We start from the raw sequence: 23,056 nt of genomic DNA on the forward strand, positions 1-23,056 counted from the left end.
CCCACACAACTGAGCGACTTCACTTTCACTTTCTAAGGGAAAGATGTTCAAGTGTAAAAGAAGAGTGAAAAATGAAATTTGGGACACTGAGGAAGACGGTGGGTAAAAGCAGACGTGAGAATTACATACACGACAAAAAGCAGCTATTAAGCGAGAACGTACAAGTTGCTAGGTCTGAGCAGTTTGCTTTAAACTGCGTGGTTTTTCATTTCGTGGACCATGAGGCCAAGACCATATTTCAGTCAATCAGCGGTGACTATTGATTAGGACGTTACCTCTAGGGCTGAAGTAATTTTGTTCCCAGAACTCAAATGCCCCCAGGCACTTGACCCTCCTGGCCAGTGGCCTCTGCCGCGACCTCGCTGCAAGGAGGGGGCTGGGTCTGCAGACTTCCTGTGGAGACTCTCCACTCTCCCCCCTCAGCCTTCCACGAGCTTCCATGCGATGATGGTTCTGCTCGGCCCCGGAGGCAGGAGGGGCACCAGCCTCGGGCTGACGGCCTGGCTCGGACCTTGGGTGCCTTGGAAGCTGGAGAAGGGAGCGAGTGCTATGAAGGTTTCCCAAAGAGGGGCAGACTAGGCTTAGACTTTGAGAAGGTATACCGCGATTACATGGAGGGGAACATGTCAAGAATGAAGAGAAGCTTGTGCACTTCATCAGGAACCACCCAGGGTCTCCTAGAAGGCTAGATCCTTAACATCTCTGGTGGTAAGGCAGGGATGGAGAGCGGGGTGGAGGGCAGGGCTCAGTGCTCTGACCCCTCTTTAAAAAAAAAAAATCTCATCAGCACATTAAACGTTCTGAGAAGTCCAGAGGTGGAGAGATGGGCTTGTCTTGTTTTTTCACAAGACCAATATCCCACAACACTTGTGTGGGTGTGTTAGTGGCTCAGTCGTGTCCGACTCTTGGCGACCCCGTGGACTGCACCCCCCAGGCTCCTCTGTCCATGGGATTCTCCAGGCAAGAACACTGGAGTGGGTTGCCATGCCCTTCGCTAGGGGATCTTCCTGAACCAGGGGTTGAACCCAGGTCTCCTGCATTGCAGGCTGATTCTTTACCATCGGAACACTTGTTAGCATCACTTCAATAGCTTGTTACTGAATTGGGGCTCCGTGGAACAGAGTTTGGGAAGGTGGTTTAGGGGGTTGTAAAGTCTGTATCTGTTTGACCAGCTTGGACTTACTGCCCTTCCCAGCTCTGATGCTTTTCTCACTCCCATTTAGAGTCACACAGACTCCTCTATGATTTTCCAGTTCCCACCAGTGCACACCACTGCCTGCTTTTCTGTCCTGTCTCCTCTGATCATCTACAAGTTCTACAAGAGCAGAGATTTTCTTCTCTTGATCACTGAGTTCCCAGTGCCTTGGACAGTGCTGGCCACCAGCGAGTGCCCCCCGAGGATCTGTCCAGATGTAACTCTCCCAGGCATCCCATTGCTGCTCAGTCTTCAACACTTTCTTCTCTTTGCTTCTAGGATTAAACGCGTTACATTGAACTGTGACCCCTCTGTCCAGCCTTCACCCTGACCTTGTGGCTTCAGACCTGTTTGAGGGGCGAGGTGGCCTCACCCAGACCCACTCCTCGCTGATCACATGTTACCCGTGTGATTTCTCTGTTGCATTTGGCGCTGACTGCCTCCTTCTTTCTTCCTAAAACATTTTCTCGTAGTTTCAAGACCCTTTCTCTCGATTTTCTCCAGCCTCCCAGACTCTCCAGTTCCTGAATTTTTCTCACCATTGCTTTAAATGTTGGTAAAAGTTGAACACTCAGGGTTCGATATGTAACTTCCCACGTTCCCAACTGCTGCATTGATTGAGTCCCGTGATTCAGGGAAGAGGTCAGCCTGATCTTTCTCTTTTGTGGTATCCGTAAGGTCCATCAAGCTCGTTTGTCCTAAACTTCTGACATCTTTAAGACTTCTAGAATATCAAGACGTACAGCAACATAGCAATCATGAAACCTGTGAGACTGAGATGCTCGGGTCACTGAGAAGAGTCTGGGAGCTTTAATGAGGTCAGAATGCTTTGGAAGAAAGTAAGATCAAAGCAGACCTGGAGAACGTCCACATTCAAGACTGGCTTTAAAACGCCTCAGCCTGGGGAGTTGATCTGCCCACTGGCCACCGCAACTGCCAGAGAGACTTAGGATAAAAATAGCACGTGTCGCACGAGCCCCGGGGAGTGTTAAGCTGCCCTGTGTAGAGTTTCTATGCACGTAGTTTTAGATCTGAGATAAGGGATGGCTTTCCTAGAATTCTTCCCCCTTTAGAGTAGTTGAGGATGAGTGGTGTCCGGCACGACTTGATGCCTCAGATAGCCGCTGTAAGGCTTCTTTTCTCCTTCTGTGTCTCGACTCCTCGACGAGGTCTGCTAAGTATGCTTTTACTGCATACACCGTGGACATGCTGAGGGACATTAAATGCCTTCTGGGAACCTACTTGGGGCTTTTAAAGATAACTGGCTGCTGCATCAGCTGCTGATTCTAAGGATGAGGAAATCCCTCGGTGGCGTTATTCGTTGGATGACTCTATTCGTTGCAGGACACACCGCACAATGAACATTCGCTTAAAATATGTCTATAATCCTAGGACACATATATAGCATCCAGAAAGACGGCACTGATGATGCTACTTGCGGGGCAGCAAAGGAGACAGAGACGTTTTGGACACAGTGGGGGAAGGAGATGGTGGGATGCCATGAGAGAGTAGCATTGAAACATTATACGTAACTGTATGTAAAATAGATAACCAGTGGGAATTCAAAGCCAGTGCTCTGGGACAACCTTGAGGGGTGGGATGGGAAGGAAGGTGGGAGGGGGTGTTCAAGAGGGACGGGACATATGTATACCTAATGCTGATTCATGTTGATGTGTGGCAAAAACCATCACAAAATTGTAAAGTAATTATTCTCTAATTAAAAAAATGATTAAAAAATGTCTATAATCAGACAGAGGCGGGCTATAGTCCATGGGATCTCATAGAGTCGGACATGACTGAGCAACTACCACACACATATTTTTCCCTTAACAGGCTGCATAACCTCATATTCAATTGAAAACATGTACAGTTCTAGGTCAGTTTCTCTGTTGGTGTTGACATTTACAGAGGAGCCTGGCGGACTGCGGTGCATGTGGTTGCAATGAGCCGGATATGACTTAGGACTGAACAACAGCAACGATAATCCAATTTGTTTTCCAGTCCAATTGTTATCCTACCATGCTTATCTCTGAATAATTGCTTTCCCCTGTAATTTGGGAAGACTGCCATTGGAAAGGGAAAGCGAGAACCTCCTTCTGAAAATTGTAGCCAATTTCTTGTCTTGGGTTACCCTTCAATTTGATTTTGAGTTCAATGAGACATTTGCTTCAAATTCTGAATAATGTTTCTGAAGTGGTTAAATAAAATTGTGCTCTTTTTTTTTTTTTTTTTAAAGAAAACACTATATGGAATTTTAGATAATAAGTTTGGACTTGGATAAAGTTGAAAGCTCCAAGAGGGCCCTAAAGAACAGCACCCTTCTCAGTTATCTGTCTGAACAATTCGAGCAATTAAGCAAAGGCATGGAGGATGGAAGACAGACTATTTTCTTGATAGATGATAGAGCCCATCTTGGAAGTTATAATTGCATGTGAAGTTACTTAAATAGACCGAACCCTCAAATTGGGCAGATGTGCCCGGAGAGGGCTGGTGCAGGGCAGCCTCCTAGGGTCCAAGAGGGAGGGGTAGAGCGCTCACCTGAGGAGGAGGGGCAGAGCCAAGCCAGGAATGTCCGTTTAACCTTCCCAAACTCGCTAGTCGTATAAGGTATGCTTCCTCCTGGGGCAGGTGAGTAAAGGCGTGCTGGGAGGGCAGGCATCCCCCTAGAGAAAGATTTCTACTCGTTCACCAAACTGGAAGTACGGAGAGGTGCCCACAGCTGAAAGGTTGATATATCAGACCATCTCTGGAAAGTATTTCAGGGTAACTACTTAGAAGATGGTAAGACTTTACACATTCTAAACTGATTTAAAATACTCATGGAAAATGACTTAAAATACTGATTCCAGTGACTTTTCCTGGGGTTCCAGTGGTCAGGACTCCACGCTTCCACTACAGGGACAGTGGGTTCCATCTCTGGTCAGGGAACTTAAGATCCTGCATGCCACACAGTACAGCCAGAAAAAGAAAAAGATGTATTCCAAAAGAAGCAAGAAGGAGAAAGTGTGGGTTGCCTAGAGTACACGAGATTGGACAGTGACTATACATCCAGGAAGGGGAACAATTCCTGCTGTCATACACTGTACAGTTCTGTTCAGAAAGGGGCTGGGGAGGTGTGAGTTAAGAGTCGAAAGCACCATTTCTGTCTTCAAGATTGAAAGAAAAACAATTAAACAATTTGTCAAAGATCATCGCCTAGAAAAAGTAGATTCATTCATCAGACTGCCTTGACGCCAGAGTTTCCACGGGCGGAGGCCACGATAACCTCCCTGTAGTTTATGCCCACACTAACTGTCTGATCTGCAACTTCATCTTTACCAGCTGGATGGATGTCGATGCCATCTCTCAGCTCATAGGATCTATGTCTGACAAAATCTTTGTTACTGATGTTTTAAATGTCAATCTGCAGAAGTCAGATGGCTGCAATTTAGCCTTGACTGTGTTCTTAATTACTCAAGTCAATGTCTCCAGGACCATGACAGGTGGAGAAAAAAAAAATACACATCTATTCTGGTCTGACTGTAGCTTCATCAACTATCAGAACTTCTGGAAGTGGAAGATCCCTTTGCTTTTATCTAAACGTTTGGTTCATTTCCTCTCTTGCTTGGCATCCCTGCCTGCACACGTCGTCACCGTGCAGAGGCCATGATAAGCACTTAGTCAGCGGGTCAATGTATTTGGAATCTGGTTGCTGGCCTTCTTAGTATTACATTCTTAAAGGGTTCAGAAACCACTGGACTGATGCTGGAGAGATGTGAAATCTGTTCGTGGAAATCTAATCTGGGGAACTATTCTCGAGGTTTATTTGTCTAGAACAAAGAACAAACTGTGTTTTGTTTGTTATCCTTAAAGAACCCGCCCGCCAATGCAGGAGACATAAGAAATGCGGGTTTGAACCCTGGGTCGGGAAGATTTCCTGGAGAAGGAAATGGCAGCCCACTCCAGTATTACTGCCAGGGAAATCCCATGGACAGAGGAGCCCGGCGGGCTACAGTCCATGGGGTCGCAGAGTCAGACATGACTGAAGGGACTTAGCAGGCACGTAGTCTGTTGGCCAAGTGGACTTAATTATGACCCAAGGGCCAAAGCCATTGGCTTTTCTAATGATTTCCTTCTGACTGTCTTTGCTCTAGAGCAGGTATTTCATTCCGCTTCCCTTCAGACCTGCTGGGGCCTGGCACATTGCTCATCTTCCTTTACCGTCCCTGTGACTGGAGAGCGAGTTGGTGTTCAGAGGCTGAGGTGGAGCTGGGATCTTTCTACTCCTTTGATTATGATCTTATGACCTAAGAATCTGATAGCACTTCATTTTGTTTTTGTCTGGGTGAAAGGCCTGTCGCTCCTGTATTGATCTGTTATAGGTAATTGAAACTAGCTGAAACTCTGGCAAAGACAGAAACAGAAAGCAAAATTTTGTGTGTTTTCTGTAACATTTTTTGGGGGGGAGGAAATATAAAAGGATCAACTCACCTTGTGTTTTCTTAAAACTAATAGACTTTATTTTTTTTTACCAGCAGTTTTTAGTTTCCAGGAGAATTGTGCAAAAGTGCAGTTTCCATACACTGCCTGCCCCTTGATCCAACACGCAGATACATACACACACTCACATACACAGTTTCCCCTAGCTTATTATCTTTCATTGATGTGATTCCTTTTTTACACCTGACGAACCTGTGTCGATACACTGAGATTCCTAAAGTCCATAATGTACCTTAGGAGTCTCTGTGTCATACTGCCTGTAGGTCTCAATAAAATCATGTTGCTGTTCATTTGCTAGGTCATATCTGACTCTTTGCGACCCCGTGGACTGCAGCACGCCAGGCTTCCCTGTCCTTTACTCTGTCCCGGAGTCACCCTCCAGAGGCTCTTCATGATAACATCATAGCAATATGATAGTGATACCATGATCGCATGGTAGTGTCACATATCCACCTGGCGGTGTCAGACGGGATTGTCGCCTGCCCTGCACATGCTCTGTGTTCCACCTGCTCACCTTGCCTTCCCAACCCCCAGCACCTGGCACTTTCCAAACACACGGCCACAGGCAAGATGCAGCCCGTTGAAGAGCCACCTTGCTGAGGTCACCCTGTTTTTAAAATTTCTGTATTTCATAGAATCTAAGATATTGTTAATTGTAAGGTACCTCCTTATTTTATATACTTCTTAAGAAGAAGACATTAAACTAGGCACATCATGGGCGCCCTTGATCTCAGGCATACTAGAGTGAGAACAGTACGTATCTCAGAATTAATAAGATGCTACCCAGAGTGCAGGGCCAACACAAATACAGTGCTTTATTGAAACTAAAATAAATACTTAAAAGAACTGCACCATGATTCCAGTTTGGCCTCTTTGGGGTGTCAGTGAGGGCTTTGTAGGGGGAGTGGGTCGGGGGTGATGCAGAAAGTAAAGCAGCAGGAAGTTGAGGGACAGTGTGAGTCTGGACCCCCTCCCCCGGACAGCCTGGGTCCTGGGGGTGCACAAGCCACAGAGAAATCTTCAGTCTCTCAGTGGCCCTGGCCGGGTTACTAGGCCTTTCTGAGCCTCAGTCTCTGCATCTGTATGAAGTAATGCTAACTCTGCCGGGTGACTCTGGGGCCAGAGAAATAGTGGTTTGTGTGTGACAGGCTCACTGCCTGCATGCAGTTCGTGCTCAGTAGGGAACTCTAGCCCTTCCTCCCTCCCTCCTTGGCTTCTCCACCTTTACTTCTCCTCCATCTCATGTATGTCCTTCCACTGTCCCCCCAGTAAAGAATCAGCCTGCAGTGCAGGAAACCCAGGTTCGATCCCTGGATGGGGAAGACTCCCCCGGAGAAGGGCATGCATTGTTGCCTGGAAAATTCCATGGAAAGAGGAGCCTGGTGGGCTACAGTCCATGGGGTTGCAAAGAGTCAGACACGACTGAACAGCTAACACACACACACACACACACACACACACACACACTGTCTCCCCAGCGGTCAGCCTGGGCTGGGTCACCTCACCTTCTTTCTCACTGCCTTGCAAGCTCTTTGGGTGCTGGAGATTTTGCATCAGCCTTGGACTCAGCTGGAATTAACGACCGCTGGATGGGGATTACCTAGGGCAGTTCGCAGATGGCAGAGCCTCGTAATTCTTAGCCTTGGTCTTCCCAGGGCGGCCAAGCAATTAGGGTTTAGTAGCTGGTTGTGGTGCCCACCCACTGGCTTCAGGACTTGATTAGATAAAGCTCAGACAAGCCCCAGGGAAAAGATTTGTCAGGGACCTTTGCAAATGAGATTGAGATATAATTGAAGTACAGGTTTATTGTTTGAAAGTTGCCAAGATTCTCAGAACACGAGTTCTGCATATTCATGAGGCCAGCAGGGTGACAGAACCCTGCCATCCACTGTGGGGAATTCCAGGTGGCAGCCCCCGAGCGCAGTGGTCCAGCTCCCCCAAATCTGCGTGACCTTGGGGAAGCCATGTGCGTTCCATTTGTCATCTGTGAAATGGGGAATAAATGTGCATCTCGTCTGTCTCAGCAGATGGCCATTCAGGGTGCTTGAGGTGGTGCTGGTAGGAGCCCCATGGGGCCGTGGGTGCCAGTCAACCCTGACTGTTCATTTCCAGCTTGTTCCTAGAGCCACATCAGTGCTTGTTGCCATGGTTACTGCTAGCTTGATAAGGACTCCGACTGCCAGATTTAGCCAATAAAAATTCAGGACTCCCCGTTAAATTTGAATATCAGATAAACATCGAATAATTGTTATGAGTATCTCCCAGACATGGCACGGCGGATATGTTAGTACATCTTTCATCTGGTATTTCAGGAGACGTACGTATGCTAAAGAATCATTTGAAGCTTATCTGATATTCAAATTTCATTGGGCACTTTGCATTCTGTCTGGTAACCTTAACAGGGACAGAATATTACCCTGCTGAAAGCGCAAGAAGTTTTGTATGAAATAACTGATGTTAGGATCGGTCCAGAGCTCTCTGGTGGTCTCATTTATCACAAGTCAGAGAAGAGCAAACAATCTGTATGTTACTCTCAGCAATTAAAAGCGACTCTGACAGGGTTTTCCTGGTGGTGCGGTGGGATCCGCCTGGCAATGCAGGAGACACAGCTTCGATCCCTGGCTTGGGAAGATTCCACATGCCGAGGAACAGCTGAGTGCGACCACCACAGCTACCGAGCCCATGCACTCTAGAGCCCGTGCACTCTAAAGCCCGTGCACCGCAACTAGAGAGTAGCCCCCGTTGGTAACAGCTAGAGAAAACCCAATGAAGACCCAGCACAGCCAAAACTAAATGAATGAAGCAGATGACCGGTTGAAAATAAGTTACTCTGACAGAGAAATCATTTCTGCATTAGAAAAGACAAAACCAAGAACCTGTGGCCTCCTAGGCTGAGAGAAGGAAACAATTTCTTGTGGAGAAAACCTTTTTTTTAAATAAATAATTGCAGTGTAGTTTCTGCCTCACATTTCTGGCCCTAAAATTTAGTTTGGGAATTGTGTACATTTCAGCATCTCAATTTTATATAATCCTTTTCAACAATCACAGTATATGCATTTCTCTCAGTAATGAATCTCATTTATGAATGTAAGGCTCACTATATTTTGATGAGGGAAGATGAGAGGAAACATTAAATGGATGACAATTTCGAGTAGATATTTATCTTCAGTAGATTTTACACTTTAAGTGTTCCTAAAGAGATTAATAACTTCTTAATGTTGCTTAAATGTTTTAAAATTCTTTTTCATGGCTGGGTAATATTCCATTGCATGTATGTACCACATCTTCTTTGTGTGTCATTGCCCCATTCCTCTGCTGATGGACATTTAGTTGCTCCCGTGTCCTGGCTATTTTAAATAGCACTGCAGTGAACACTGGGGTTCATGTCTTTTTGAATTATGCTTTTCTCCAGATTTATGCCCAGGAGTGGGATTAAATGGGCCCAAGGACTCTGCCACACTTAACGGATTTTTGACATGACCTGGATCCTTGTGAATTTTCTCTTAGCTGCACATCATGCCATCAGCAGCTGTGAAATGATGGAAATCCGTGGATATTTATCTGTGCAAGCCCTGTTCTGTGTGCTGCGGGCAGCAGGCCAACAAAGTGGATGAGACAAACCCTCCCTGAGGGACTGCATGGTCCACGTGGAAGGAGAACCAACCCAGACCCAACAGAACCGGACTTGTGGGAAGGAACATGAGATCCAAGGGAGGAAGCTCATTACCACTGCTGCTTGTAGTTCCTTTTCAAACGCTTCTGTTCAGTCGCTCAGTCACATGTGACTCCCTGGACAGCAGCACGCCAGGCCTCCCTGTCCTTCACCATCTCCCAGAGCTTGCTTAAACTCCTACCCACTGAGTCGGTGATGCCATCAAACCATCTTATTCTCTGTCTCCTCCTTCTCCTTTTGCCTTCAGTCTTTCCCAGCATCAGGGTCTTTTCTAATGAGTCAGTTCTTCACATCAGTTCTTGGCCAAAGTCTTGGAGTTTCAGCTTCAGCATCAGTCCTTCCAGTGAATATTCAGGGTTGATTTCCTTGAAGATTGACTGGTTTGATCTCCTTGTAGTCAAGGGTCTTCAAGAGTCTTCTCCAGCCCCACTGTATGAAAGCATCAGTTCTTCGGTGCTCAGCCTTTAGTCAAACATTAGTCTTTTCAAAAACTATTTATTTATCTGTGGCTGCGTCAGGGGAGGGTGGTCTTAGCTACAACGCGAGGGCTCTGGTTGAGGCGCTCTGGTTCAGTGCTCGCAGCACATAGGCTTAGCTGCTCTGTGGCATGTGGGGTTCCCTCCCAAGGGATCAAACCCACATCCCCCGCCTTGAAAGGTGGATTCTTAATCACTGGACCACCAGAGAGGTCCCAAGCGTTAGTCTTATTCAGTGTTGATAACAGTTTTGTGAGTGGTATTTTATTATTCCTTTTTCACATCTAAAACTGAAGGCTAGAGAGCTTCAGTAATATGCCCATGTCAGGGGGTGGGGGTTAGTAAATGACAGAGCGGGAATTCAGATCAGGTCTGCCTGACTTCAGAGGCACATTGACACAGTGTCCCTAAGGGGGATTTAGAAGAGAGACAGATTACTTCTCATAGAAGGTGGGGGTGGTCTCAAGTTAATGGACAAGATCTCATCTGAGCTGAAGCTTGGAACTCGGAGAAGGTTTGGGGATTCTATGGAAGGGAAAGGCTTTTCTGGCCAAGAGAACAACTTGGACAAGAGGCCAAGGGTAGGTATGGTGAGTTCTAGGTGGTTGAAGGAACAGTGTGTAGTTCAACTTGACCTTAGCTCAAGGGATGCAGAAGAAAGAGGGTAGACCCAGCAGTAAAGACTGGTGAAGGAGTCTCACTTCCTCTGTGGATGGTGAGGACTCAATGAGGGTGTTAAGCTGGCGTTGGGCACAGGCTAGATGAGATCCATGGAGTTTTTCCAGACAAGAATACTGGAGTGGGTTGCCATACCCTGCTCCCAGGGATGGAACCCTGGTCTCCTGCATTGCAGACAGATTCTTAAACATCTGAGCCACCAGGGAAGCCAGGAGCAAATCCTGCACAGAAACAGGCATGTCCCCAGGGCTGGGAGGATGCGATGGAGATGCAGTGTGGTCCGGGGCTGGGAGGATGTGATGGAGATGAGGTGTGGTCCCGGGCTGGGAGGACATGATGAGATGCTGTGTGGTCCAGGGCTGGGATGACGCGATGGAGATGAGGTGTGGTCCAGGGTTGGGAGGAGATGATGGAGATGTGGTGTGGTCCAGGGCTGGGAGGACGTGATGGAGATGCCGTGTGGTCCAGGGCTGGGAGGACGTGATGGAGATGCCGTGTGGTCCAGGGCTGGGAGGACGTGATGGAGATGCCGTGTGGTCCGGGGCTGGGAGGACGCGATGGAGATGCCGTGTGGTCCGGGGCTGGGAGGACGCGATGGAGATGCCGTGTGGTCCGGGGCTGGGAGGACATGATGGAGATGCTGTGTGGTCCAGGGCTGGGAGGTCGTGATGGAGATACGGTGTGGTCCAGGGCTGGGAGGATGCGATGGAGATGCAGTATGGTCCAGGGCTGGGAGGTCGTGATGGATATGTGGGGTGGTCCAGGGCTGGGAGGTCGTGATGGATATGTGGTGTGGTCCAGGGCTGGGAGGACGTGATGGAGATGCAGTGTGGTCCAGGGCTGGGAGGACACGATGGAGATGCAGTATGGTCCAGAGCTGGGAGGTCGTGATGGATATGTGGGGTGGTCCAGAGCTGGGAGGTCGTGATGGATATGTGGGGTGGTCCAGGGCTGGGAGGTCGTGATGGATATGTGGGGTGGTCCAGGGCTGGGAGGTCGTGATGGATATGTGGTGTGGTCCAGGGCTGGGAGGACGCGATGGAGATGCAGTGTGGTCCAGAGCTGGGAGGTCGTGATGGATGTGTGGGGTGGTCGAGGGCTGGGAGGATGTGATGGAGATGCCATGTGGTCCAGGAGAACTGGCTTCTGGTGTTGCCACCTCTATCAGAGATGTCCTGCAAGGCTTCCCAACCTTCCCCTCATCCTAAGGAGCTTTTGTAGACATTGTTTTTCTAATCATCCTATGAAATGTTAGTAGCACAGATACACTGTGTATCTGTTTATGGGCTTCGTGCCTCAGCATCGTTTAGTGACCTGGTCACTTAAGTGGGAAAAGCAGTGCCCGGGTGACTGGGGTGTGGATGGAAATGTTGCAGGTACAACTGGGCCCCCAGTGTGCTTTCCCCCATGGAAAGAAAGTACTGAAATCTGGTTATGGCAAAAAGGTATATGCAGGGGAATTAACTAGAAATAGTTCAAAATAAGGGGCATCCCAAGTGGCTCTAGTGGTAAAGAACCTGCCTGCCGAAGCAGGAGATGTAAGAGATGTGGGTTTGATCCCTGGGTGGGGAAGATCCCCTGGAGTAGGGTTTAACAACTCACTCCAGTATTCTTCCCTGGAGAATTCCATGGACAGAGGAGCCTGGTGGGTTACAGTCCATGGGGTTGCAAAGTCAGACACGACTGAAGCGACTTGGCACACAGCACAGTTCAAACTGAAATATAAGTAAGTCTGCGACAGGGGAAAGTCTCACATCACACCCCAGAAACTTCTTCCATTCTGCATTTGGGAAAATCCTGTGGCTGAGAGGTTTCATTTTTAACCTAAATTATTATCAGCCAAATTATTAAAAAAAACATTATAAGTGCATAATTATATACACTTAGTTTATAGATTACATATGAATTATGTATGTGATTGTGTAATTATTAAGATTGGATGAAGTTAATTATAAGAATACCATTTTCCTCAATCTCGATGACATCTCCCCACATCCCCGACATGGGGGGTTCTGGCTGCTGGTGTGTTTGAACAGTGAACTCTAATCAACAGTCTGGATTTCGAGGTCTTTTCTGCAGGAACTTTGCCTCCCTGTCTTATTAGTGCTCTCGACACTGCTTCCAGAAAAGGCTGCAGAGAGGAGTGAAATGTCAGTCATGGCAGGTGCATGTGGGCACACGGGGAGAGGTTTGGTGGGGAAGGAGGGAGCCCCCCACAACCACCTGGGCTTGCAGAAGGGGTCGGCTGTGGGTTTGGAGGATTGCTGGGGTTCCTGGGTGCATGTGGATCCTTGGGATCCGGCACAGTAGGAGCTGGGTCTTACAGCCGCCCAGCATTTGGACTGGGACGACCAACATCAGGGCTGAGGGCAGGAGGTCACCTGCTGTTTATTTTTCCTGGGTGTTCCCTCTGTCCGTTCATCATTTCTTTCGCCATCGTCGCTGCGTTTTCCTTGGTGCTCATAGCATCAGGAGAAATCCCTGTTTGCAGGGCGGGCGAGTGTGAGATGCTGTCATTGCTTTAGCGCAGGTACCCTTCCTGGCAGCCTTGAGGTGGGCGTCTTCATCTCACAGAGAAGGGCGTCCCAAGGTCAGAGGTGCGAGCTTTCTCCTCCAAACTCTGACCTCTTCCCTCCCTCAACGCGCTTTCTCTCCCCGTCACCTGATCCTCTGGCTTTAGTGTCCTCACGGACTCTCGTAAGTCTCCCTGTCTGGGTTCAAGGCCCAGCATGCTGGCCTCCGGGCGCTGGGAACTGGCCCAGCTGCTGGGCCTCAGTGTTTCCGTGTCCTCATCTATGAAATGGGAACAGTGACGTGTGCGCTGACTCAGGGGATGTTTGTTGTTAACATTTTCCTCCTTCTTTGCAAATATGAACCAGGTGCTTCTCCCCCCGCCGCACTCTCCTTTTTGTTCATCTACGTCCTCTCTCCTATTTGTGATCGAGCAACGCAGCACAGATGTGTCCCTCAGTCGATGTATCCTTGCAGCCAGAGTCTGGCCCCCCTACCCCGATCCGCCTCTGAAATCCGAGGCGGCAGGTTGAGATTTTGCAGCCATGGTCACTTCCTCTCCCTCCCACCCCACCCTGGCCATTACCTGGAAGAGCTCAGAGCCGGCCCCACCCGGCTCCACGCGGAGTTTGCCAAGCAGGCGGCAATGACTGGCTAGGGCTGGGCGTGGCCCCGTGTCGCAGGATCCAGAGGTGCCCGAGCCCCCGGAAGATGCCTGGCCTTCTCCAGCGTCTCTGGCCACCCTGCCCTCGGGACGTGGCCGCCAAAAAAAGAATAATAATAATAAAGTGCAAAATTGAGCAAAGTGAACATTTTAAAATGGGACAGGAAGCTTCAAAATTGCTGTGCAATACTGAAGAAACCTCAGCTGCACATCCTGTCTGTTACCAGTGCCTGACGGCCACCCCCCACACCGGGGGCCCTGTGGGCCAGTCCACACCTCTGGGGAGAATGGGGTGACCGGGGTGTCCCCTCCCTCCTACGAGGCCCAGGAATTAATACACAGGCCGAGATTTCAGTGGGCGGAAGGACCATGATGATATTAAGTGTTGGCTCCTTTCAGGGCCGTGGGAGGGAGGAGGATGGAGGAGCCGATTCCGGTGATGAGGCCCTGGGCCAGCTGGCCACCCACTTGACCACGGATCTCACATCTGTGTGAGGCGGATTCTCCCTTCCTGTCTCCCCTGCATCCACTCCAGCTTCTGCTTTAAACAAATACTGACATTTCCATTTATAGCTTTCCTTTTACATCTGGCTCAGTGGTAAAGAACCCGCTCGCCGATGCAGGAGACACAAGTTTGATCCCTGGGTCGGGAAGATCCCTGCCCCTCCGCCCCGCTCACCGCCCCAGAGGAAGAAGCGGCAAACCACTCCAGTGTTCTTGCCCAGGAAACCCCATGGACAGAGGAGCCTGGTGGGGTCCATGGGGTCGCAAAGTGTCAGACTTAGCGACTGAGCACATATATATTCTTCAGTCCATAATTCTACTTGTTGGTATACCTGTGTTGGAGAAATCCTTACACAGTTTTCTAAAAAACATGCATTTTCAAGGATGTTTACTACAATATTTGTAACAATAGGAAACAGGGTTGGGGAGTGATCCTAATCGATGGTGAAATGGCTGAATAAACCATAATATGTCTGAAGCAGGAACTGCCATGCAGCTGATTATCCCACGTGGAATTGCCATTCTGGACTAGTTTTGACCTGAAAAATGGCAGTTTCCTGAATTGAACAAAGGACAAGTTATCCCTGTGCCTCTGTATCTTCATCTTTAAAATGGGGACCATCATATTTCCTCCCACAGGGTTCTGTTCTGTGTCTGTGCTCAATTGTGTCCGACTCTTTGCGACCCCACGGACCGTAGCCCCGCCAGGCTCCTCTGTCTGTGGGATTCTCCAGGCAAGAACACTGGAGTGGGTGTCCATGCCCTCCTCCACAGGTTCTTCCTGACCCAGGGGTTGAACCTGCATCTCTTATATTGGCAGGCAGGTTCTTTACCACTAAACGTGAGGATTTAATGCAATTGCACGTGGGCTTGGAACATGGCCCTGGAACATGGCCCAGCCCACATCCAGAGTCCAGTCCATAATTGCTGATACCTCTGTGTATCTATCTGTATTAACATGGAAATAACCCCAAATACAGAGAAGGCAATGGCACCCCACTCCAGTACTCTTGCCTGGAAAATCCCATGGACGGAGGGGCCTGGTGGGCTGTAGTCCATGGGGTCCCTAGGAGTTGGACACAACTTCACTTTCACTTTTCACTTTCATGCATTGGAAAAGGAAATGGCAACCCACTCCAGTGTTCTTGCCTGGAGAATCCCAGGGACGGGGGAGCCTGGTGGGCTGCCGTCTATGGGGTCGCACAGAGTCGGACACGACTGAAGCGACTTAGCAGCAGCAGCAGCAACCCCAAATACACTGTTTGGAGAAAATAACTGCATGCATATGTTTACAAAGGTCAATAAAATTTGAACCCATTCAAGGGGGAAAAACTGTGTGTGTGCGCACGTGCCTGTGTAACCCCCTAAGGACAGGCCTGGAAGGCCACCCCCCAGGCTGTTCCTTGTGTTTAACCCTGAGGAAGGGAGCGGGATTGTGGTTGTTGGTGAGGAAGTGCCCAGCGTTGAACCAGAGAGGCGGAGCTGCTGGCAGATACCCGCCCCCTGGAAGGGAGTGGTCCTTAGTCACGTGTTGGGGTTGACCGGCCCGGGATGGCTATGGTCTGTGCAGCTCCTGCTGGAGCTGGAAGGCCTACGGCCAGCCCTCGGAAAGGGGCAACGGATGTGGACGGAGGGGACTCAGAGGTCAGGCTCCCCCTCCGAGGCCAGACTGAGACCGCAGTGGGTTCTCACTGCACCTGGGGTGGGGCGGGGGCAGATGACGTGGGCGGTGTGGGGGGCAGAAGCCGAGCCCCCCAACAGGAGCAGACCCAGCTGGGCCAGGGAGTCAGGAGCCAAGGGGAAGGAGAGGAAGGAGTCATTGCAGTGTGGCTGCCGCTTCTCCTCCGGAGGTGAATCAGCACGTCAGCCAACACACGTGTGACCCGCGGAGCCCGCCCAGCCTCCTGAGACCTTCCCGAGTGGGCCTTTGAAGTGAGAGTGAAAGTCACTCAGTTGTGTCCGACTCTTTGCGACCCCAGGGACTCCACAGTCCGTGGAATCCTCCAGGCCAGAATACTGGAGTGGATAGCCTTTTGCTTCTCCAGGGGATCTTCCCAACCCAGGGATCGAACCCAGGTGTCTCTCACATTGCAGGCGGCTTCTTTACCAGCTGAGCTACAACTGGAAACAAACCAGAAAGGGGATTTGGATAGACATGCTTTAGGGCCCTCAAGGGGAATGGCACAGTTTCCTCTAAATTCTTCTGGATTAATTGAATTATTTTTCATTATGGCTATAAATACATTTCTTGTTAATTAAAAAAAAAAAAGGAAACCCCTTAGGAGGAAAAAGGAAGACTCTTTTATCCGGTGCGATTTCAGTGTTGAGTTGTATAGCCTGTTGAGGCGAGGTGGGGATCCTGGCCTCCCCTGGTCCCACCTGGCCCAGCTGTCATCGCCTCTCCCTGGGCCTCTGCAGCCACCCCTCACAGGCCCCCCTGCTTCTCCTCTGCACCCACTCGAGCCTGAATGCTCTTTTCAGAATGCAGATTCGGTGCTGCTGCGGCCTCTGTAAAGAAATGCTCCGGTGACGCCTCGCGGCCTCTGTGGTGCAACCATAAATCACGACCGCCCACCCTGGTGCGGAAGCCTCAGTGACTCTGTCCCCCTCTCCACTCCTTCCCACTTGCCCTCGGCAGTCACGGAGCCATGCCTGCTGTCCAGGGGGCCGTGTGTGTAACAGCCACGGGAGCTGGCTGCTCACCATCCCCTGTGTGTGCAGAGCCAGGCTGGGCTCCTTGACCACAGAATCTGCTGTCATAGCCATTGCACCTCCGGCAGCTTTTCCTGTCTGGATTCACAAAGATGCTGAGGCTTCCGGGACGTTGCAAAACAGACCGGGAAGTCTTACAGCCGTCGAGTGGTGCCCCTGGCACAGGATCCTGGCCCCCAGATCCATGCACAGCATCTGTCCCAGGCAGCGCCTCTGCCCTCCCGGTCTCGCCGCCTCTTGGTATGAGGCTATCTACTCTCTGGGTCACAGGCTCTGAGGGTGGGACCCCAGGAGCCACCCAGGCTTCTGGCCACACCTCCAGCCCCCTGGCATATCCTGCCTACACACGTCTGGCCACCAGACGGTGTTTGCTGGAAGCAGACATGTGCCCGCACCATGCTGGGTCCTGGGGTGAAAGGCTAAGGTTAGGGTCTGTGCCTCTCGGGGCCTGTGGCCTGTAAGGGTGGCAGGGGGTCATCGCACCATGTCGCAGGGTGCGATGAGTACCCTGAAAGGGACTGGGGCAAGTGGAAGCAGGCCCGGCCTGCCCTGGACTTGGAGCAGCAGGGCCCAGAGAGGCCTTCAGGAGGTGACGGCCGGACGCGTCCCGGGAGCCGTCGCGCTTGACCTGGCTGCCTCCTGGATGCGGCTCTGCCCTGGGCTTGTCCAGCCCCCGTGAATGGTACCGGGAGGGGTTGGACCTGTCCCCCTCCCTCCCCCGATGGCTCCCCTGGGCTTGCTGCCCCTAGAGGACAGCTGCCTGGGGGCTCAGCATTTCTCAGCTCTAGGAACAGGCAGACTCTATGGTGTTCAGTAGGGGGTGTGTTCTGGTTTGTTTCCTGATGACACGGCTGGGCCTGGGGTGAAGCCTGGGTCTGCTGGGGGCCCGGCACGTGCTTTGCACAGAGAGCCTATTGTAGTGACACCCGTCGCTTCTCACAAAAGCCCCTGAGGCCACCCCTTCCGAGATTAGGAGGCTGGGGTGCCTCGGGGTTCACCTGTTCAAAGCCCCAGAGGGCTCGGGCTTAGAAACTAGACTGTAGTGCCTTTCAGAGAGTTCTGGCTCCAGCACCTAATTGCCGGTCTCCAGCCTCAAGGAGAGAGAGATCTCCAAGGGCAACAAGTCCAGCCTTTTATTCGTGAGGCTTGGCTGGGCTTTGTCTGTGTATGTGTGTGTGTTTGTGCATGCAGGGGTGCGTGTGTGGGCGTGCATGTGTGCGTGTGCTGGGGCAGGTGATGAGTGAGTGAGTGCCTGATGTATACCTCTCTAAGTGGTGATAAAAAGGGGCATGTCTTCACAGGGCTTCCCCAGTGGCTCAGTGGGTACAAGAATCCAGCTGCAGTGCAGCAGACACAAGAGATGCAGGTTTAATGCCTGGATTGGGAATATCCCCTGGAGGAAGAAATAGCAACCCATTCTGGTATTCTTGATGAAAAATCCCATTGAGAGTGAAGTCTGTTCATGGGGTTCTCAAGGCAAGAATACTGAAATGGTTTGCTATTCCCTTCTCCAAGGAGATCCAACCAGTCCATCCTAAAGGAGATCAGTCCTGGGTGTTCATTGGAAGGATTGATGCTGAAGCTGAGGCTCTAATGCTTTGGCCACCTGATGGAAAGAACTGACTCATTTGAAAAGACTCTGATGCTGGGAAAGATTGCAGGCGGGAGGAGAAGGGGATGACAGAGGATGAGATGGCTGGATGGCATCACCGACTCGATGGACGTGAGTTTGAGTAAAGTCTGGGAGTTGGTGATGGACAGGGAGGCCTGGCGTGCTGCAGTTCATGGGGTCGCAAAAAGTCGGACACGACTGAGCAACTGAACTGAACTGAACTGAGAGGAGCTTGGCGGGCTATGGTCCATGGGATCACAAAGAATGTGACATGACTTGGAGACTAAGCGTGCGCACAGAACCCTTTTTTATAACAGTGTTCGCATCACTATGAAAATGTTGGCAGTCAGCTGAGCGACTAAGCCCATCCTTCCCAGAGGGCTCCCTCAGCCACCCACCTACCCACCTGCTGAACACACTTAACTAGCATTCCAGTGCAAACCTGCTCTTTAGCTGTAGTTTGAATTGCCGAGGTTCCGCTGTTCTTCTGGACAATTTCTACCGTAAAGCCTTGTCCTCAGGGCACCAGGTGGGGAGTTGGTCACCTGATTTAGAGGTATCACTGAAGAAAAAAATGGCAAGTTGGTCATTATTGCCCGAAAAAGGACTTTTCCATTTTCACAAGCTCCTTTAAAAATGTTTTCATAGTTTCATTGAGGCCCACAAGGGAATGACCCTAATTCATCCTGGCCCTTCAGGTGCTGGTATTTCTCCGCAGGGCTTCATCATTCCTGGTGAACATTCCAGCATCGTTCACGGGAGAGAAAAATTGGGTATTTAGTGTTCTTTGGATGAAGTTTATAAGTGTCCCAATTAGTCATTTCGTAGGACGTTAATAATTCTGTATCTCGCCTCCTGCTGCCTTTCAGAGCTCTGTAAACACCAGGGCATAGATTCAGGCTTTCAGATTTACTTTTCCCCAAGGTACTTAATCAAGGATTGCAAGTCATTTGCCTTCTCAAAGCTTCCTCTCCTCCCCTGGAGACTTGTGGAGTTTTCTCTTCTGTTTTTTCTTTTTTTCCTTCTCTTTCTAAACCCTGTCAAGGATTGGGATCTTGGCTGAAACGATCCTGCACTTCACCCCTCGAAGTTGCTTTCCCTTCCAGCTAGGAAGGCAGAGCCTTGCTGTGCCAACCTGTCCCGGGGGCCCAGAGCCCGGGTCACAGAGGTGCGTGAAATAAAGGCCTGTCTGTCTCTCTGTTCCAGAGCTGGTGATGCTGCTGGAGTGGTGGTCAGGGACGGAGTGCGTCATCTACACGGATCCCCGAGCCTACCCCAAGTACGGGAAGGAAAACGCCATTGTCGTTCTGAACCACAAGTTTGAAATCGACTTTCTCTGTGGCTGGAGCCTGGCTGAGCGCTTCGGGGTCTTAGGGGTAAGTCAGACCCGCACACCTCTTTTGTCCAACACCATAACCGGCCCTTGACTCTCGGTCGTTCAGCGTTTGCAGCAGCATTAATAGGCTTGTTGAAATGTTAACTGACTGCTTTTCCTTCTTGCTCAGAATCGAGATGAACATCTGCTGTGAGCAAGGATCATATTTATTCATCAGTGACGGTGTGCTGGGCATTTTACCAACAATTAATTTATTTAATCCTTGCAGAAACATTTGGGAGTCAGGAACCTGCCCTTATATAAACTCTACACTTCACTACCCTGCTCCAGATCACACAACTGTTAAGTCGATTTGAGTTTGATCTCATCCATCTTCGTATTCTTCCCCCCCCCTTTTATTTATTTCAATTTATTTATTTTTAATTGGGGGATAATTACAATATTATGTTGGTTTCTGCCGCACATCAGCATGAATCAGCCACGGGTCCACATACATCTCCTCCCTCCTGAACCTCGCTCCCCAGCCTGGTATACAGAGTGAAGTAAGTCAGAAAGAGGAAAAGGAACATGGTATATTAACGCATATATATGGAATCTAGAAAGATGGTATGGATGAACCTATTTGCAGGGCAGGAACAGAGACGCAGAGAACAGACTTGTGGGCACAGTGGGGGAAGGAGAGGGGGGACGAATCGAGAGAGTAGCACTGAAGCAGACATCCCATACCCGAAATCGCCAGTGGGAATTTGCGGGAGACCGCAGGGAGCTCAGCCCCGGTGCCCTGCGACAGCTTTGTTTTTTTAATCTCTGTGCTCTGCTGGCTCCCTGAGTCACGGGCAGCATTCGCCTCCGAAATGTCCACCTTCATGGGCCTGAGAAAGCTGAATGCCAACGCCAGGGCGTGTGACCTTCAGCATTCTGAATGAATCCGAAATCCTGCTTTTCCCCAACTCGTTTGGCCTCTTGCCTGCCTTTGGGACTGGGCCTCTCCATTGACTCCTATCATGGTGAATGCAGTGAGGAGTGATGGTTGACCTCCGAGCAGGTACCAGGCCCTTGAGCTCAGGCGTCCCTACAGGAAGGACGGCAGGTACTGCCCGGGGCTGGGACAGGCTCACAACAGAACTTGGGGGTCCCGTGTGGCACCCGGAGCAGCCCCCGAAGACTCAGGGGGGCTGTGCACAGCGTGCTTGTTTTTGGTGGCCCATGTAGACAGAACTGCAGTGCGGAGAAGGTAGGAGTCTGAAGACCATGCAGAGTGGAGCGGACCCAGAATCGGATCCCCCAGGGACAGTCTCGGTGTGTCCAGTCCCCAGCGGCCTGTGGGTCCAGAGTGACTTTGGAACCTTGGGTCTTGTTGGTCTCTCCCTGTTGGAAAGACCCTTGGCTAACAGGGACTCAGTAACCTTATTTATTTTTTAAATAAAATATATATATATATTTTATATTTATTTTATTTTTTAGGGACATATTTATTTTCTTTAAAAAAAAAACAAGAAAACAAAATATTGGGCAAAAGGAGAGAGAAGGAAATATACTTGGAAACAGGTTCCAATAATGTCTGTGGGACAAATAATGGTTGTCATGGCGTTAAACTAAAGTTGTTAGCAGTTTTTCAAGAGATGGAAACAGTTGAGTCTCTGCTGCTACCTGAAGACTTGTAGAAAACTGGATTGCCTGGGGCTGAGTGTGCTGAAGGGGTTTCCAGGAATGGACAGGCCTGCTTGCCAGCAGTTTTCTGTTTTCCTGTTTGTTCTGACATGATGTCTGTGCAGACCTGTGTGTGTGTGTGCGTGCGTGTGCATTTTGTTTTCAGGAACAAAACCAGAGATTCGAGTATCCACCTTTTTCTGCTGTGGAGGCCTCGGGCTGAGCTCTTAGCTGCAGTTCTGTGGCTTTATTCTCTCTGAGAGGAGAGAAAAGCCATCCTAGTCCGAGCCCCATCGTGGACACAGACCCTCCTCCCTTACAGGAGCGGGTCCGGAGTGTCCTCGCATCCTGCTGGGAGCTAGAGGTGCAAGCCTTCAAGCTAGGCTTCCCGGGACACCCGTTCTTCAAGTGAAGTCTGGGGGCAGCTGCTGATTTTCTGGGCTTCGCAGGCGGCTTGGGTGTATCCATGCTTAGGATGTGAGGTGTGTAATTTGAGGCAACAGCAAGCTGTTGAACCTAGAGGCGCTTTCCCGAACCTGTGGTCCCCCTGGTGGCTTTATGACCTTGGGCTTCTCCTGTGCGTCTTTAGCTGGATTTGTGCTGCTTCCAATCCACATGGTATCATTACTGTTTATCATTTACTTCTTATACATAGACGGCCAGGGCCTCAGTTTGGGTAAAGAATGTGCCCCAGGATGGAAATTAGTAACTCTTGATTTCTGAGTTGCTTCCCTTTCCTCTTGGACGGTATTGAAAGGAAAAGCTGGTGGGTGGTGAGGGGTCCCCTCTATGTCAGAAAACGACCAGGGCAACCTCGGGAGGGAACATTTCTAGTCTTGTCTCCTCCCCCACCTCCAACTCCTGGTCAGTTCAGGGCTCCTTCTGAGGAGAGAAAACCCTCAGTACCTTCACGGGGGTCGGGGATGGAGCAGGACTAAGGAAGCGGGAACACAGAGATGCTCAGGGAAACAGAATCAGCAGCCACGGGGAGGGGCGCCACACAGCGAAGAGGGTGGGCCCCACAGGGTGCTTGGAGGGGAGGTTACCCACAGAGAGCGGACTCGGGATTACAGGGGCCCAGGATTGAGAAGGGCAGAGCGGACCCGGGACTGAGAAGGGGAGGCTTTCGTGGAGCGGTGACTATCAGCGCCCTTGAGCATTTTTCTAGCAGAGACTCTGAAATCCTGATCAGCACAGCTCAGCATCCTAGGGTGCAGATGCTACAGAAAGTTTCCCCAGCAGAGTGACCGTCCAGCCTACGACACGGGGACCGCTCATCTCCAGCCCTGACTTCCTGAACGAATACCACTGCAATCGGATTGCGTTTCTCTCTTAGAAACCAAACAACTACGGTTGCGTGCACTTGACGCACGAGCCTTGCCCCTTGGTCTGGAGACTGTTCAGGAGTTTTAGGAGTCCCACCCAGAGTTGGATAGGCAGGTCTCAGGACCTTGGCTGGGACGATGCAGTTTCCGTCCTCACAGGAGCCCAGGTAACCCTGCTCTGGGGGCCGGCAGGTTGTCTGGATTCTTCTGAGATGTTCTCTGCGACCCTGGAGTTGGCGCC

General features: G+C 50.3%; 1 protein-coding gene across 7 annotated transcripts in view; it reads left to right on the forward strand.

Moving 5' to 3' along the window:
* The window catches only part of AGPAT4 (1-acylglycerol-3-phosphate O-acyltransferase 4), a 153,220-nt gene that overhangs the window by 104,024 nt on the left and 26,140 nt on the right, over positions 1 to 23,056 (forward strand). For all 7 annotated transcript variants that reach the window (XM_044924021.2, XM_025294304.3, XM_025294307.3 and 4 more), the window contains one exon: positions 19,711 to 19,880. In XM_044924021.2, coding sequence (XP_044779956.1) covers positions 19,711 to 19,880 — 170 coding nt within the window. The remainder of the gene's footprint in view (positions 1 to 19,710; positions 19,881 to 23,056) is intronic.

The sequence above is a fragment of the Bubalus bubalis genome, chromosome 10 (assembly GCF_019923935.1).
Source record: "Bubalus bubalis isolate 160015118507 breed Murrah chromosome 10, NDDB_SH_1, whole genome shotgun sequence".
Taxonomy (NCBI): Eukaryota; Metazoa; Chordata; class Mammalia; order Artiodactyla; family Bovidae; genus Bubalus; species Bubalus bubalis.